The sequence below is a fragment of the Trichomycterus rosablanca genome, chromosome 1, assembly GCF_030014385.1.
Source record: "Trichomycterus rosablanca isolate fTriRos1 chromosome 1, fTriRos1.hap1, whole genome shotgun sequence".
Lineage (NCBI taxonomy): Eukaryota > Metazoa > Chordata > Actinopteri > Siluriformes > Trichomycteridae > Trichomycterus > Trichomycterus rosablanca.
The window spans coordinates 28,039,460-28,056,931 of record NC_085988.1 but is presented as its reverse complement, the minus strand read 5'-3'; the positions used below and the strand labels follow the sequence as shown (position 1 = coordinate 28,056,931).

At 41.3% G+C, this 17,472-nt stretch overlaps 1 protein-coding gene across 1 annotated transcript in view; it reads left to right on the top strand.

The window, feature by feature from the left end:
* Positions 1 to 17,472, top strand: part of mrpl23 (mitochondrial ribosomal protein L23) — a 72,946-nt gene that overhangs the window by 11,486 nt on the left and 43,988 nt on the right. The window contains exon 3 of the mRNA XM_063001404.1: positions 14,906 to 14,988. Coding sequence (XP_062857474.1) covers positions 14,906 to 14,988 — 83 coding nt within the window. The remainder of the gene's footprint in view (positions 1 to 14,905; positions 14,989 to 17,472) is intronic.

Genomic DNA, 17,472 nt, shown 5'->3' with positions numbered 1-17,472 from the left:
AATGCACCTTCATCAACCCTCAGTGTGCACGTACCAGTTTTGTTTATGCTTTTGTGTTGACGCATTCTGAGCTTCTAACCAGAACAGTACAACTTTTTTTTAGCCTCTTGTTATTTAAATACATTTCTGAAGTATTATGTGTTAAAGTCCCACAGAGGACAGAAGCTGTTTTGTATTAGTATGAAAGCTGACTGTGTTAGAAAATCTGCACATGTGAAACTTATTTTTTAAATTTTTTTAACCATTTGCATCATGTCCTTATTTAAAACCTTGCTTAGCTTGTATTAACTACACTCATGTAGGCAACCGACTGCATTTTTACTTCGTTACTTGTACATTATCCCCCAATTTTCTCCCAATTATCTGTTTTGGATATCAGCCTCTTCTGCTGCGATCCTCCCCTTCCGATCTAAAGAGAGCCACAACCACATTACGCCCTGTCCGATACGTGTGTAGTAGCTAACTCACGTACCGAGAGTCACACACCGACCCCCATTATCCCCGTCTCCTTGTGCAGGTGCCCTGTAACTAGTAGATGTTGTAATGAGGAATATTCTCCGCTGATCTCACCCACGGACGAGCCAGTCATTGTCCTTATCGGAGCTGAGATTCAAACTCACAAGTCCAAAATGTCAGGTGTCAAAGTGTGTGTCACCTCTGAGCCACTCGAGCATCCACCGATTGCATTATTATTTATGATTAGCATATTTAGTTAGTGCGCACGGTCGTGATTTATTGGTGTGAGGGTGGCGCATGCTGCTATGTACAAAGTATTTTTTTTCACAGGTTGCTTTCACTAACGCATTTCTACCTTTTATTCCCAGATTTAAATTGTGCTCTGTTTGTAACCTTATGTTAATAGACATAATGAATAAAGTTCCCAAAGAGCATCATTTACTTTTGTGCTGCCACTGTGCTTATTTTGGTAATTGGTTTAATCCAAGTATTTTCCACAAAATTAAACTCAACCTGGGTGGAGTGATGAAATCAGCTTTTGGTGACACTAAGGGAGCTGGGAGGGTTACATCTAATGCACCTTTTCCATTGCACGGTAACTCTACAGTACAGTACGGTGCATATTTATTTCCAGGAACTACCAGTGGTAGCACCTAGACTGCTGTTGTTTTTTCCAATGGTTCGAGGCTACCCATGAAATAGTTGGAGTTTGCTAGGAGTAAAAACTAAAGGTTAGTTTAGTTTTGTGGAAAACACTTGGATGAAGGGCAGTTGTAGCCTAGTGGATAAGGTATTGGACTAGCAATCAAAGAGTCGCTGGTTCAAGCCCCACTTCTGCCAGGTTGCCACTTAATTGCTTAGACTGTCACAGTACTGTAAGTCGCTTTGGATAAAAGCGTCTGCTAAATGCCGAAAACGTAAATGTAAAGGTGACTCCATTCTCCACTGGATGCTAAGAGCAAATACTGTAAACAAGTGCAGTAGCAATAACAGTAGCGGTTTTGGGCTTGTCCGTTTTAATTTTTAACCACACCTCTGATACCCCATGTATTGCGTTCTGTGTGAAACTGATTTGAAAATCTTGAATGCTGAACACGCAGTCTCGTGGCACTTCATCTTCTGATCACACATTGATTTGTGCTTGCAGCTCATCAGCTGACCAGATGCAGTTTCATTTTCTGGAAACTGGAGTTTATTAAAAGCTCCTTTATCCATCAGTTGTAGTCAGATTTGAAATATGCCACAATATTGTCTTACATAGTGGCGATATTGTGGCGCTTGCATTTGGCCATTTGATTGCAGGCCAGCGTTTTTCACTGTTTCTCGCTTTACCCATGTGAAACATTCCAGGTGGCTTGTTCTGTAGCCGAGAAAATCATAATCTGGCATTGAAAACAACTATTAAATGTGGGTCACTAATATAGAACTGGACTGTACTATACCACAAGACTATCGGATACCATGCAGTGGAACAAGGACAGTATTTGTTTTTAAAAAATAGAAATAAATCAAATAAAAAATACATAGGTGGTCAATATACTGTGAAAAAAGTATAACCTTTGTAGAAAAGCAGTTTTATAGACTATACACTATATGGCCGAAAGTCAACGTTTCACTGTGAACTTGTTTGACATCCCAGACGGACAGTGATAGCCTTGTGGGTAGGGCTTTGGGTTATTCACTGAAAGGTAGAGAGTTCGAATTCCAGCTCTGCCATTCCCACTGCTGGGCCCTTGAGCAAGGCCCTTAACCCTCTCTGCTCCAGGGGCGCCGTACAATGGCTGACCCTGTGCTTTGACCCCAGCTTGTATGCAAAGAAAGAATGTTATTGTACTGTACCGCTGTATATGTATGTATGACAAATAAAGGTATTCTATTCTATTTTAAAGCCCTGTGCAAAATAAGGAGTTGTGACCCAATGTCCCTACCCCACCCCAGCAAGTAAAACAGCTTTTGTGTTTCTGTGGAAATTGGTACCCAATGAGATGAAGTCTGATCTTAATTGAGAGTGCCTGGTTTGAAATAGATGCTTCAGTTCTTCCAAAAAGATGTTCAGTGAAATTGCGATCAGGGCTCCATGCAGGTCATTGTGGATTCTTCTCATCGAGCTCATAAAACCGTAACTTTATGGGCCTTGCTTTGTGCACTGCATAGCATTTAGAAACGATCAGGTTGACACCAAGCTGGAAGCATATTATTGATTTTATACACCTGTTTGCAATGGAAGTAGCTGAAACACCTGAACTTAGATTAGCTGGGTTGTCCACGTACTTTCGGTTCTGTAGTGTTACATAATGACCTAATGTGGCATAGGATAGATGATGAAACTGTCACTTGCTGCTAGTCGTATAACAATAGTCAGTGGCACTGCTGTTAATTGTGAATGGCTAAAACAAAAGACACATGAAGTAACGTTTCAGTGGTGATGTTTTATCCAATTGGTGTCCCAAAGACAGTTTGTTTCTGCTCTAAGAAGCTAAATCTTGTTTATATCCCATAACCTTTTCACTACAACAAAGCAAAGTCTGCTGATGACGTTTGTTCGCCGTCAGTAGCGTCCAAGCATTTGTTATTTCGGCGAAGCGTTGTAATATGAAACAGGCAGTCAAAGAGTAAATTAGGGCTCTAATAGTAGAGCTCACATGCGAAGAGGACAAAGTCTGCTTTGTTTTCACTTAAACCTAAGGGCGTACATCATACTCATTATCCTGTTGGTAAGCGTTCCAAAAGTGCACAAGTTCATAATCATTCTATGTGTTAGCGCTCGCTTAAGTGCTGGGGGATTTTTTTTAAACCAGGGTTTTGTTTTCGCGGTCTTTTGTGATCTTTTGTGGACTGTATGATTCTGTACGGGACAACTTTCCTAGCTGGAATGCAGAGACACTTAACTGTGTTTAAACTCTTTGAGCCTTGAATGCTGTCTGTCCTCGTGCATTAGAAGAAGTAAAACGAAAACACTATATCCTCTTGTCTTAAAACCACACTATTTTATCACACATGCTTGATCTGTCTTTTATAATAAGAGTTGTGTGATGGGGCGGCACGGTGGCTCAGTGAGTAGCACCGTCGCCTCACAGCAAGAAGGTCCTGGGTTTGATTCCTGGGACGAGCGGTCTGGGTCCTTTACTGTGTGGAGTTTGCACGTTCTCCCCGTGTCTGTGTTGGTTTCCTCCGGGAACTCCGGTTTCCTCTCACAGTCCAAAGACATGCAAGTGAGTTGAATTGGAGACACTAAATTGTCCATGACTGTGTTTGTCAATCATATTTGAGTTTTGTCTTCCTACCACTTTGTTTTTATTTTATCAACAAATGCTTTCTGTGTTATTTAAGTCTAAGTTAGTTTAAATTCATTGAGCTGCCATTGGAAGTGTATGCTTTGTATTCAGTTTGATTGTTTAGTTTCCAGTTTTTAGGCCTCTAAAGAATTGGTTATTAAAGGGAGCAGGATGTGAGCATTTGTGTGCATGTGAGAGTAAGGAAATGGATGAGCAGCTTTTAAAGATTAGACTGTCTTGTTTTGAATACCTTTTATGTGTGAAGGGTGTGGTCCCTTTGAAACACTAAACAGGAGGAGAGAAGATTAAACAAGTGGGGTAGAACCACTTATGAAACGATTAGCTGGACCAACTTGAAATAGTTTTTCATACAGTATTTGGGGTACTGTGTAGTAAATTAATTATATAAAGGAAATTCTATGCCTTCAACTTTGCAACAATAGTTTAGGAAAGACTCATTCCAGCCCCTGTTCCAACATTACTGTGCCTCTTTGCACAAAGCAAGGTATATAAAGACATGAAGAAAAGCTTAGTTTAAAGAAACTCCAGTGACCTGCACAGAGCCCTGACCTCAGGTTTGGAATTAATTGGAACATCAACCAGGCTTTCTTGACCAGCATCAGTGCCCAGTCATACGAATGCTCTTTAGATTGAATGGGCACAAACATACTTCAAAGTACTGTAAGAAGATGCTCACACAGAGCCATACCACATACACTGATCAGCCATAACATTAAAACCACCTCCTTGTTTCTACACTCACTGTCCATTTTATCAGCACAATTACTGACTGTAGTCCATCTGTTTCTCTACATGCATTTTTAGCCTGCTTTCACCCTGTTCCTCAATGGTCAGGACCCCCACAGGACCACCACAGAGCAGGTATTATTTGGGTGGTGGATCATTCTCATCACTGCAGTGACACTGACATGGTGGTGGTGTGTTAGTGTGTGTTGTGCTGGTATGAGTGGATCAGACACAGCAGCGCTGCTGGAGTTTTTAATTAGCCTCTCCACTCACTGTCCACTCTATTAGACACTCCTACCTAGTTGGTCCACCTTGTAGATGTAAAGTCAGAGACGATGGCTCATCTATTGCTGCTGTTTGAGTTGGTCATCTTTGAGATCTTCATCAGTGGTCACAGGACGCTGTCCACGGAGAGCTGTGTGCTGGATGTTTTTGGTTGGTGGACTATTTTCAGTCCAGCAGTGACAGTGATGTGTTTAAAAACTCCATCAGCGCTGCTGTGTCTTATCCACTCATACCAGCACAACACACACTAACACACCACCACCATGTCAGTGTCACTGCAGTACTGAGAATGATCCACCACCCAAATTATACCTGCTCTGTGGTGGTCCTGGGAGAGTCCTGACCAATGAAGAACAGCATGAAAGGGGGATTACAAAGCATGCAGAGAAACAGATAGACTACAGTCAGTAATTGTAGAACTACAAAGAGCTTCTATATGGTGAGTGGAGCTGATAAAATGGACAGTGAGTGTAGAAACAAGGAGGTGGTTTTAATGTTATGGCTGATCAGTGTATGTCAATGCTCCCCAAGTCTCTATGTGTGCATATTGTACCGGCACTGAGGAGAAACCCTATCTGTCAATAATAATTTTCTTTTATGGTTAATGGTAGCTCTCCGAGTGTTTACAGGGCCTGAAATATAGTTCCCAGTCATAAATATGACAATGCACTTCCCACTGGTTCCATCACTTCCTAACTTTTTATTTTGAATTTTGTTTCATTTTCATGTTTTTCTTTATCATGGTCAGGGTCAGGATAGGTCTGCTTTTCCTGGAATCCAATGCAGTAACACACCCCAGACAGGACACCAATCTATCTCTTGTCCTTAATCCCTCACCACCACATCATGTCTGTGTGTAAATGCCTGACTGGCACCGCTGGGTATTTGAATCCTGAATCCTTGCGGTAGTGGGCTAGTGTAATCTATAAACCACATCTATCCTATCATATAACATCTATAAACTCCCTCTTTGGCCCTCCTCTCCTCCTCCTGCCTGGTGGCTCCATCCTCAGCATGATTCTCCCAATATAACTCTCATCCCTCCTCTGTACATGCCCAAACCATCTCAATCTCTCCTTCCATCCTACCTGCACTGTCCCTCTTATAACATTGTTCCTAATCTTGTCCATACCCGTCACTCTTAACCCTACTGTACAAAATGTAAGGACCACATACTGTAGCTTATAGGTTGGGGATCACTTGAGGATTACAAACACATGACATTATTAGTACTTGCTCACATTGTGCACATCAGCAGCAGACTGTGTTTATAATACTATAATAGGTCTTGGACTCATGTTGAGGACCTTAGTAACTGCCTCTCAGTATAGCCTTCACAAAGCAAATGGCAATAATTAGAACCCAAACAAGTTTCCAGTCATGCCAAGCTGTTGCTCGAGCCATTTCCCTGGCATTTTATTATAATATAAAGTTTAGATAGTTATAGGATTTTGAATCAAGGTCTATTACAAACATGCGTGTGAAAAAAGAAATGACTAAGCGGCCCCAATGCCCCTGTCAGGAACACCGCAACACAAAGTGATGTCAGCAGTCCAAGAGAGATTCTATAACCCTCTAGGTCCCATTATATAGTCAGTGGTGCATTTACATGAATGGTATTTAGCAGATGCTTTTTATTGAACGCAGTGCAAACAGTTGAGGGTTGAGACGCTGCTTGGTAGTGGTGCAGCCTGAACCAGCGACCTTTTGATAGCTAGTCTAGTTCTTTAACCACTGAGCTATGACGGCACGGTGGCTCAGTGAGCAGCACTGTCTCCTCACAGCACAGAAGGTCCGGATCCTTTCTGTGTGTAGTTTGCATGTTCTCCCCGTGTCTGCGTGGGTTTTCTCCGGTTTCCTCCCACACTCCAAAGACATGCAAGTGAGGTGAAGTGGAGATACAAAATTGTCCATGGCTGTATTTGACATTAAACTTGTGAACTGATAAATCTTGTGTAATGAGTAACCATCGTTTCTGTCATGAATGTAACCGAAGGGTGTAAATCATGACGTTAAAATTCTAATAAATAAATAACCACTGAGCTATCTCTACCCTACACTGATCCCCAGTCAGGTGTACATCAGTCCTACCTGCCATTATTCCTTAATCTATCTAACACTTATGCCATTCTTTTTTTCGCATATGTTGAAATAGTGCTGGACAATAATTCGATATCGATATACAGTGTATCACAAAAGTGAGTACACCCCTCACATTTCTGCAGATATTTAAGTATATCTTTTCATGGGACAACACTGACAAAATGACACTTTGACACAATGAAAAGTAGTCTGTGTGCAGCTTATATAACAGTGTAAATTTATTCTTCCCTCAAAATAACTCAATATACAGCCATTAATGTCTAAACCACCGGCAACAAAAGTGAGTACACCCCTTAGTGAAAGTTCCTGAAGTGTCAATATTTTGTGTGGCCACCATTATTTCCCAGAACTGCCTTAACTCTCCTGGGCATGGAGTTTACCAGAGCTTCACAGGTTGCCACTGGAATGCTTTTCCACTCCTCCATGACGACATCACGGAGCTGGCGGATATTCGAGACTTTGCGCTCCTCCACCTTCCGCTTGAGGATGCCCCAAAGATGTTCCATTGGGTTTAGGTCTGTAGACATGCTTGGCCAGTCCATCACCTTTACCCTCAGCCTCTTCAATAAAGCAGTGGTCGTCTTAGAGGTGTGTTTGGGGTCATTATCATGCTGGAACACTGCCCTGCGACCCAGTTTCCGGAGGGAGGGGATCATGCTCTGCTTCAGTATTTCACAGTACATATTGGAGTTCATGTGTCCCTCAATGAAATGTAACTCCCCAACACCTGCTGCACTCATGCAGCCCCAGACCATGGCATTCCCACCACCATGCTTGACTGTAGGCATGACACACTTATCTTTGTACTCCTCACTTGATTGCCGCCACACATGCTTGAGACCATCTGAACCAAACAAATTAATCTTGGTCTCATCAGACCATAGGACAAGGTTCCAGTAATCCATGTCCTTTGTTGACATGTCTTCAGCAAACTGTTTGTGGGCTTTCTTGTGTAGAGACTTCAGAAGAGGCTTCCTTCTGGGGTGACAGCCATGCAGACCAATTTGATGTAGTGTGCGGCGTATGGTCTGAGCACTGACAGGCTGACCCCCCACCTTTTCAATCTCTGCAGCAATGCTGACAGCACTCCTGCGCCTATCTTTCAAAGACAGCAGTTGGATGTGACGCTGAGCACGTGCACTCAGCTTCTTTGGACGACCAACGCGAGGTCTGTTCTGAGTGGACCCTGCTCTTTTAAAACGCTGGATGATCTTGGCCACTGTGCTGCAGCTCAGTTTCAGGGTGTTGGCAATCTTCCTGTAGCCTTGGCCATCTTCATGTAGCGCAAAAATTCGTCTTTTAAGATCCTCAGAGAGTTCTTTGCCATGAGGTGCCATGTTGGAACTTTCAGTGACCAGTATGAGAGAGTGTGAGAGCTGTACTACTAAATTGAACACACCTGCTCCCTATGCACACCTGAGACCTAGTAACACTAACAAATCACATGACATTTTGGAGGGAAAATGACAAGCAGTGCTCAATTTGGACATTTAGGAGTGTAGTCTCTTAGGGGTGTACTCACTTTTGTTGCCGGTGGTTTAGACATTAATGGCTGTATATTGAGTTATTTTGAGGGAAGAATAAATTTACACTGTTATATAAGCTGCACACAGACTACTTTTCATTGTGTCAAAGTGTCATTTTGTCAGTGTTGTCCCATGAAAAGATATACTTAAATATCTGCAGAAATGTGAGGGGTGTACTCACTTTTGTGATACACTGTATATCGCGATAGAAAATGTTTCAATAACGGTGATATGATTTTTAAACAAATTCGATCGATATGCATTACGTCAGTGCGCTTTGCCCGTGTTCCCACAGGGACGCAATTCAACAGCGCATCTCAAGCGAGTAGTTCTCCATCAAAACAGTGCAGTTACACACTCAACATAAATGTCAACCACCAACACAATTACAGAAGAAGTACTACATGTAGTACTGAGTACTAATACCAGTTATTAATATTACTTCTTAGTAGTTGAGGCGCGCTACGAATAAAGGCACCAATGGGATATTCGCGTTCCACTGTTGCCAGATTGGGCTGTTTTCCTCCTAATTGGGCGGGTTTTTTCTTTCAAAAACGATTTAATAGCATTTAAATAACACTTCTATTGAAAAGAGAATATTCAGTTTTAAGAAGCCCCAGCATTGTAGAAGGCTATTAAAAGTAAAGTCAATTTTCAATGCTGATTTGGCTTAATAGTGTTGGTCAGAATGTATCATATTCTTGAAAGAAAATTAAAATTGGTTTTCCATGCATTCACACTGGCATGTTCTGGGGTTCAAATGAGTCTCATCAGTACACACAAGTTTGCAATCAAATGATCAAGTATTGCAAAGGAATATCTTTGAAATTCTGTTAAGGTTATAAGCTATATTTTAGTTTTTCACAGGGAAAATGAGAAAAAATAAAAAGCTTATTATGCTAGGCTTGATGTAATTCTACATGGCACTCACTGCCTGTATAGGTAAACGAGTGAGTGACCAAAACACTACTAGATCAACAGCTACTAGCCACATACAAAAATAAGGTATCAGACAGTTTCTGTGCCACCCCTGTGTGAGCAATGGTCTCAGTCTGGCCACCCTTATGAAAATTGTCTGGCTCCGCCACTGTCCACAGTTGAAAAAGAAGCAGATGAAATAGCTGATAAGAGATGAAGGACTGATTCAGTCATGTATTCAGCTTGTATTTCTTGCCAGAAACCAGAAAAGAGGTTTCTGACATTTGTGTTATTCATATCGATATCGGAATTATATCGTATCGACCGAAATTAGGAGTTATATCGTGATATCAATTTTAGCCATATCGTCCAGCCCTATGTTGAAAGAACATCAGTTTTTTCATATTCTAACAATCCTTAGGCTTTCCTTGGTACCAGTAGCATTTACCCAGTCAACTAAGATAACATACTGCTTGCTAATCGCTTTGGCAGTTTTTCCTGTTATTTACATGCCTCTTACCTAACTTGACTATTTTGTGGTTGCACTGTGTGATAAAATCAGTTGTATACAGAAGCTTTGTCACAGTTGGCTTTATTATAAGCCCTTCGACTGCAATGCTTGGCAGGGTTCCAGACCAGTTTCTTGTTACACATTTTACGATTCTGCATGCAACCAGTTGTCTTGGGAAAATAACTTGTAATAATAATTTTAGTCCCAAGCTAGGCTTCCTGCATGATACATTTATTACTATGGCTCTACTAAATTAATGGGAAAATGTGCTTAATTTCACGGACCTTGTTTTTCAAAAATTACAGTTTTCACAGATTTGTAAAGAAAAGTTTTACGGTAGTCATTATTGGTTAGGAGTTTGGTCAATTGGTTAGGAGTTTTCTAAACTCGTGTTTTTAGCTGCTTTAGACTTCGACATCTTGGACATTTTGACTAGAGATGCATGAGTACCGATGCTGGTATCGGGTATTTGACCGATACCGCGCTCATTAACTTGTACTCGTACTCGCAAACGAGGTTCTGATACTAAACATCTGATACCGTGTGCCTAGTGCACGTTGCTGCGTTATGCTTGGTTCACACTACATGATTTTTGCCCTGATTTTCGCTCGGCGACTGGTCGGCGCTAGATTTGCCGGCTCGGGAGCAACTCGGCGTTCACTCAGCGATCAAAACTCGGCTCTCGATCGCTAAGTGTGAACTATCCAACAACTCGATCCGACCGGCTCACCGAGCGCTCGAGTTTTCTAGCACGTCAGATATCTGATCTCAGATGTGCGACTGGGAATGAGTGACATGTCGAACAGCCAATGAGAATGCAGGATACGGTGTGAGGGGAAACGCAGGAGAGGAGTGTAAACAGGTGGGACAGGGGGATAATATAGTTTATATCAGAATACACCGGCACACACACACACACGTTTTACAGTATTTCTGACCTGATCGTTCTCCACAAAACATAACAACAAAAAATTTATTAACCTCCAACTCACTACAGAACAATCCATGCTATTCGTGTTGCCAAATCCACTCAGATTCATTTATTTTTCCTCCTTGATTTCATCACGTCAGCGCACAAACACTTTGATCACTTGCTACTTGTTGACGTGCATTTTTGGACGTGGTATCATTAAACCCCTCGTCACTTCTCACGTGTGTTTTTGCTTAAAAAAAACGGTATTTTAAATAGGTATTGGTATCGGTATCGGCAAGTACAAAAATACATGTACTTGTACTCGTACTCGGTTGGGGAAAAAATGGTATCGATGCATCCATAATTTTGACTAACTGATTGCTAACTTAATTGCTGTAGGATTGCTACCGCCTCATAGTCCAAATTAGGGACAGTGGTAGCCTAGTAGGTAGAACTTTGGGCCATCAATCTCAAGGTTGAGACTTTGAATCCCAGCTTTGCCATGCTGGCACTGTTGGGCCCATGAGCAAGGCCCTTAACCCTCCCTGCTCCAGGGGCGCCGTACAATGGCTGACCCTGCGCTCTGACCCCAGCTTCCAAACCAGCTACAAATAAAGGCATTATAACAATAAATAACAAATAACAAATAAAGGCATTATATTATATTATAAAAACACTTGAATGCTACACAAATAAAAATGTTAAATTGCTAAACACAAACCTTACATTTTGAATTTCACAGCTAATTTCATATTACGCAGGAAATGGCTCATTTCATGGTCCTTGGCATGATTTTCACAGTTGTAAATTAGGTAGAGCCTCATTTATTACTAAAGCCCTTAGTAAAGAATATATGAAACTCTGATTGGGCTTTCCTCACTGTTGCTAGTGCTAAGCTGCTTCATGCCCTCATCCAAACTTATTAGGCCCAACCCACACTTGAGTCTTGTTGAAGTTTATTTGGATATGCACACTGAAACACAGTTTCTCACACATCTGTGCATGGATAAATGCACAGTTGTGTGTGCATTGGTCCTTACTAATACTAGAAAGAATAAGCTCCTCAGCTCCTACTTTTCCTGTCTGTCAATAATGATACACTTTGACATATCCCAGAGTATTTTTATATCCAGCCACCTTCAGTGTTGAGTTCACTGTTCCTGTGGTTTGTACAGTGCACTTGGTGAACCCTGGACCTCATGTGCATTGAGTCACACACATCACATTGAACTTTCGACGCTTCATTTCTTCTGCTGACTTGTATTGTCTGTGCCCTATGAAGCATAGCTACAAAGCAAGTGTTAAAAAGGTCTTTTGGCTGTTAAGAACAGCCTGCCATACCTTCACTTCTTAGAAATGTGTAAGGATCCTTAGAAATGTATACATGTGGAGGATGGTAAGTAAACACACACAAATGATGTGTAATGTGTGGGCACGCTTAAGGCTAGGCTTTGTGGTGGCGTCGTACAGATAGTTAATAGCAAAGATTTTAAACGTTTTCCTGCCCTCAAATCAGGCACAGTTTTTCCACTCATGGCTTGGAAAGCTTTTTGTCCTGATTACCAGTGTGCTCCCCGCTTTCCTGCCTGAGGATTTTGCTTTCTAGGAATCTCGTCTTTTTCTCTCTCTCACTCACTCAGACTTAAACACACTGTTATTTCTTAGCATACATTACAGGTGCTGCTCTGTCCTTTACACCCAAGATGTGACAAATAAACAAGCCAGTGTTACCATTGAATACAAGCCCATAGTAAGGGGTTTGACATACAAGCGTTCTTTAAAAAGTTTCCACAAATTTTTTACTCTATTTATTAAGAATTTCGGGTGGCAAGGTGGCTCAGTGGGTAGAACTGTCGCCTCACAACAAGAAGGTCCTGGGTTCGATCCCCAGGTGGGGCGGTCCGGGTCCTTTCTGTGTGGAGTTTGCATGTTCTCCCCGTGTCTGCGTGGGTTTCCTCTGGGTGCTCCGGTTTCCGGAGTGTAAACATGACATTAAAATCCTAATGAATAAATAAACAAATGTATTAAGAATTTCAAAAACAAATAACATCACTTTTCAACAAAGTCACCTTCCGATGCATTTTTCTCAGCACCGTACCAACTTTTTAATGCCAGCAGCAAAAAAAAATTTTGGTGGAGTGTGTAGCCACTGATGCACCGCTGCTTTCACATCTTCATCACATGAAAATCTTCTTCCCCTTAGCTTCTTTGAGCTTCCAAGAAGGTGGAAATCAGATGACAGTAAATTTGGACTATAAGCTCTCTCTCAGTCTCTTGTATGACTCTATGTATGTGTGTATATATATATATATATCACTTAACCTTGGTGATTCAAGTGTAAGCTAACAGTCATTTCTGTAGAGATACTGTCATTTGAGCGACTTTTTGCAGCCTCTTTGAGTGTCTCAACATGCGTTGTTTTATGTTTCACATGTGATTTTAGGCTCGTAGAACAATAGTACTATCTGTTTACACTGTGCGTAAATTCAGAAAAAAGCTGAGTCAGTCTGACTGAGCTTAGTAATCTTAGAAATGTTTAGCTTAGATGAGTCATCTACAAGCAACGGCACCCACCAGTGCGCTTGTTTATTCACTATTAGGAAAAAGTAAGGCATCACATTCTGTACCTAGTCATGCAGATTTGTCCATTTTTAATGGCACAAAATTAGAAGTTTTAATAACCAAACATTACGAGTAACAAACAGTTTCATTGATTAGGGTACAGATCACTGGACACTGGACAGTTACTCATTTTGAGATCAAAGTTTTGACTTTTAACGGATAATAATCTGATTTAGACATCCTCACAATAAATTGACTTTTTTTCGTAAACAATTTGTGTAAAATACCGCAGCACGTGATGAGGTCGCATTTCAAAACAGTTTATATTACATGTGGATAGAATAGAATGCCTGCATTTGTCATATATATCTACACACATATACAGTACAATGAAATGCCTTTCCATATATCCCAGCCGTTGTATGGCGCCCCTGGAGCCTAGAGGGTTAAGGGTCTTGCACAAGGGCTCAACAGTGGCTGCTCAGCAAAGCTGGGATTCAAGCCCACAACCTTTCGATTGATAGCTCAAAGCTCTACCCCCTAAGCTACCACTGTCCCTAGTCCAGAATCTTTTAATCAAACCATTTCCATTTTTGGTATTTAGCAGACGCTTTCATCCAAAGCGACTTACAGTACTATGACAGTATACAGTCTAGGCAATTGAGGGTTAAGGGCCTTGCTCAAGGGCCCAACAGTGTCAACCTGGCAGTGGTGGGGCTTGAACCGAGAACTTTTGATTACTAGTCCAGTACTTTAACCACGAGTACTGCATCACTTACATGTCCAATCTATCTGTTATATCTATCGGAGTACCACAGGAAATCATTATTCCATCTTTCTGTAGATTAAGAGTAAAAGAATAAATAAGATGAAATTCAGCAACAGACAATATGTTCTTTTACATATATGACACATACCTTCTTGGCTTAATAGTTTACCTTAAAAAGATTAATTGGACTAAAGTGTAATACTTTGTTAATTATATGCCTTTTTTCAGACCTCTTTTATATATATGAATATTTTGCCTGTAAAAAATACATATTTTGAATATTGAAATAGCATTGGAACACACAATTGTTCTGTTTTGTTCTAGCAGTCAAGGGTTAGTTTAGGACCGGTTTAAACTAGTGTCAGATAGAGTACATTAAAACTATAATTTCTTCTTCTTTTAACTGCTACCATTAGGAGTCTTCACAGCAGATCATTCATCTCCGTCTTGCCCTTACACCAACCACCTGCATGTCCTCCCTCATCACATCCATGAACCAACTCTTTGGCCTTCCTCTCCTCCTTATCCTACCAGGAGGCTTCATCCTCAGCTCCCTTCTCCTGATAGAACTCTCATTCCTTTTCTACACAAGAACAAAACATCTTAATCTTACCTTTCAGCCTATCTGCACTGTCCATCTGTAACCTTGTTTGTAATCTTGTACATCCTCCTCATTCCCAATGAGAACCAGTTAAACAATTCATGTGGAAAATCTGATTTGAGCTCCTAGATTATTGTATTTGCTTGTATATCCAACAACATACTGTCTGTATGCATTTCCTGTTCTGTTGGTTCACTTCTGGTGTATGTCATACATTTATTTATTTATTTATTTTATAGAATGACCAAATTTGATGTGAGGAACTATCTGGAGAAGATTTACAATGTCCCTGTTACTGCAGTGCGCACAAGGATTCAGTATTGTAAGTAGATTTCTGCTGTTGTTCTTTCACCCACTTTTTACATCAGGGATGTTTTTTTATGGAAGCTTTTTTTTATTTTATAACAAAATAAAAAAGGTTTCACTTTGTTTTTAGTTGAATTTTAGTAGAATATACACTGATCAGCCATAACATTAAAACTATCTCCTTGTTTCTACACTCACTGTCCATTTTATCAGCTCCACTTACCATATAGAAGCACTTTGTAGTTCTACAATTACTGACTGTAGTCCATCTGTTCTTCTACATACTTTTTACCTGCTTTCACCCTGTTCTTTAATGGTCAGGACCCCCACAGGACCACCACAGAGCAGGTATTATTTGGGTGGTGGATCATTCTCAGCACTGCAGTGACACTGACATGGTGGTGGTGTGTTAGTGTGTGTTGTGCTGGTATGAGTGGATCAGACACAGCAGCGCTGCTGGAGTTTTTAAATACCATGTCCACTCTATTAGACACTCCTACCTAGTTGGTCCACCTTATAGATGTAAAGTCAGAGATGATCGCTCATCCATTGCTGCTGTTTGAGTTGGTCATCTTCTAGACCTTCATCAGTGGTCACAGGACACTGCCTACGGGGCGCTGTTGGCTGGATATATTTTTGGTTGGTGGACTATTCTCAGTCCAGCAGTGACACTGAGGTGTTTAAAACTCCATCAGCACTGCTGTGTCTTATCCACTCATACCAGCACAACACACACTAACACACCGCCACCATGTCAGTGTCACTGCAGTACTGAGAATGATCCACCACCCAAATAATACCTACTCTGTGGTGGTCCTGTGGGGGTCCTGACCATTAAAGAACAGCATGAAAGGGGGATTACAAAGTATGCAGAGAAACAGATGGACTACAGTCAGTAATTGTAGAACTACAAAGTGCTTCTATATGGTAAGTGGAGCTGATAAAATGGACAGTGAGTGTAGAAACAAGGAGGTGGTTTTAATGTTATGGCTAATCGGTGTGTATGTGTGTACGTTTGTACAGCCCCCCCCAGGCGTAGACAATGTATAGGCGCCCAGCTTGTCGATAGCAGAGCTGAGAATCAAACTTGAGACTTGAAACTCACTATTGAAACCGTATACTGTATAAAGTAACTTGCTATAAAGAATTTTCTTGGTATTTGCTGATCCCTGTTCTGCCACACCATTAAAAAATATGCCTAAGAATTTGAGTGAAGTCGAGTTCTCATATTCCAGAGAAACCGTGTTCTCTGATAACAATCAGCAGGTGAAAGTAAAAGAACTTAAAGGAGTGGTTTGCGTGATCAGATGTTCTCCCCCACAGCCACCAACCTTCAAATCTGCTTCTCCAGCATTCTCAGCATCAGCTGTCCTGGGATGCCCTGTTAAAAACAGCAACAGAGGAGTTACACAGCCAGTTTTGTTTTATGGCTGTGTTTTGGTGGAGCGAGTAAAAGCCTTTGTGTATGTAAACCGTTTTATGGACGAGCAAATGATCCTTATTACAAGCTTTATCATCCTAGAAAATTACAAGAAGATTGATTTGCTGAATACAAGAGGGAATCACTTTTACAAGCGCCCTGTTGGGCTGTAGCCACCGGGAGTCCCATTTCCCTGGAGCAGCTCTTTGTGCTGATGTTGTGTGGAGCCAGGGAGCAGGCAGGCAGCGTTTTTATGTGCCACATTAAATAAAAAAAAAAAAATAGTGGAACACCCGTTTAAAACACACACATACGCACACACACGACAAAAAGAGTAAGCAATCCTTTTGTACGTCAGAGCAGGTATCCCTGTCTGCGTCATGGGTTCCACTCCATTGGCGGTGCACAGGCTGTATGAGTAGGCCGAGTCGTTCGGCCTGCGCCCCAGCACTCAAGGGTTCTATTCTTTTCTCCCTGAGTGTAATGGGGTATTTTGGAAGAGGTTGCCATAGCTACCCCTCTGTCCTGGGATTTGGAATGGTTTAGCAGCCAAAACACAACTCTAATACGTGGAGAACATATATTTTTTGAAAGGTATAGAGTGTGGATGTTGATTTGAGGACCGCCAATCACAGAGTGTTTATACATGTAAATTAAAGCGTGACTTTTTATTTGGAGGGTGGGGGTGTTAAATTGGCTGAGCTTAAAATGTTTTAACTTCTTTTTTAACATTCATTGTTCCTGTGTGGGGGGGTGTTTAAGTAAGGTTGAGATGATAAAGAATGGTTTCTGCTGCTGTGAACACATAATCCACACATTTATCTGGATGTTTTGCAATACAATTGGAACCTGGTGCTTTGAGTGGTTTTTGTGAGGGATCTTTTACTGTTGGCCTTTTTCCCTGTTTTTAATCTGGCAACAGTTAAAAAACAGTCAGAAAGATGTTTTTCCTCCACTTTTTTCCTGCTCTAAATTGTCCAGGCCTTTAACATGACATCATGCCCATTTGGGAAAAGGTTAACATGCGTTTCACAGTCAACAGGACAGAAGCCCTGGGCCTTTTTTACAGGCAGAGTCCCT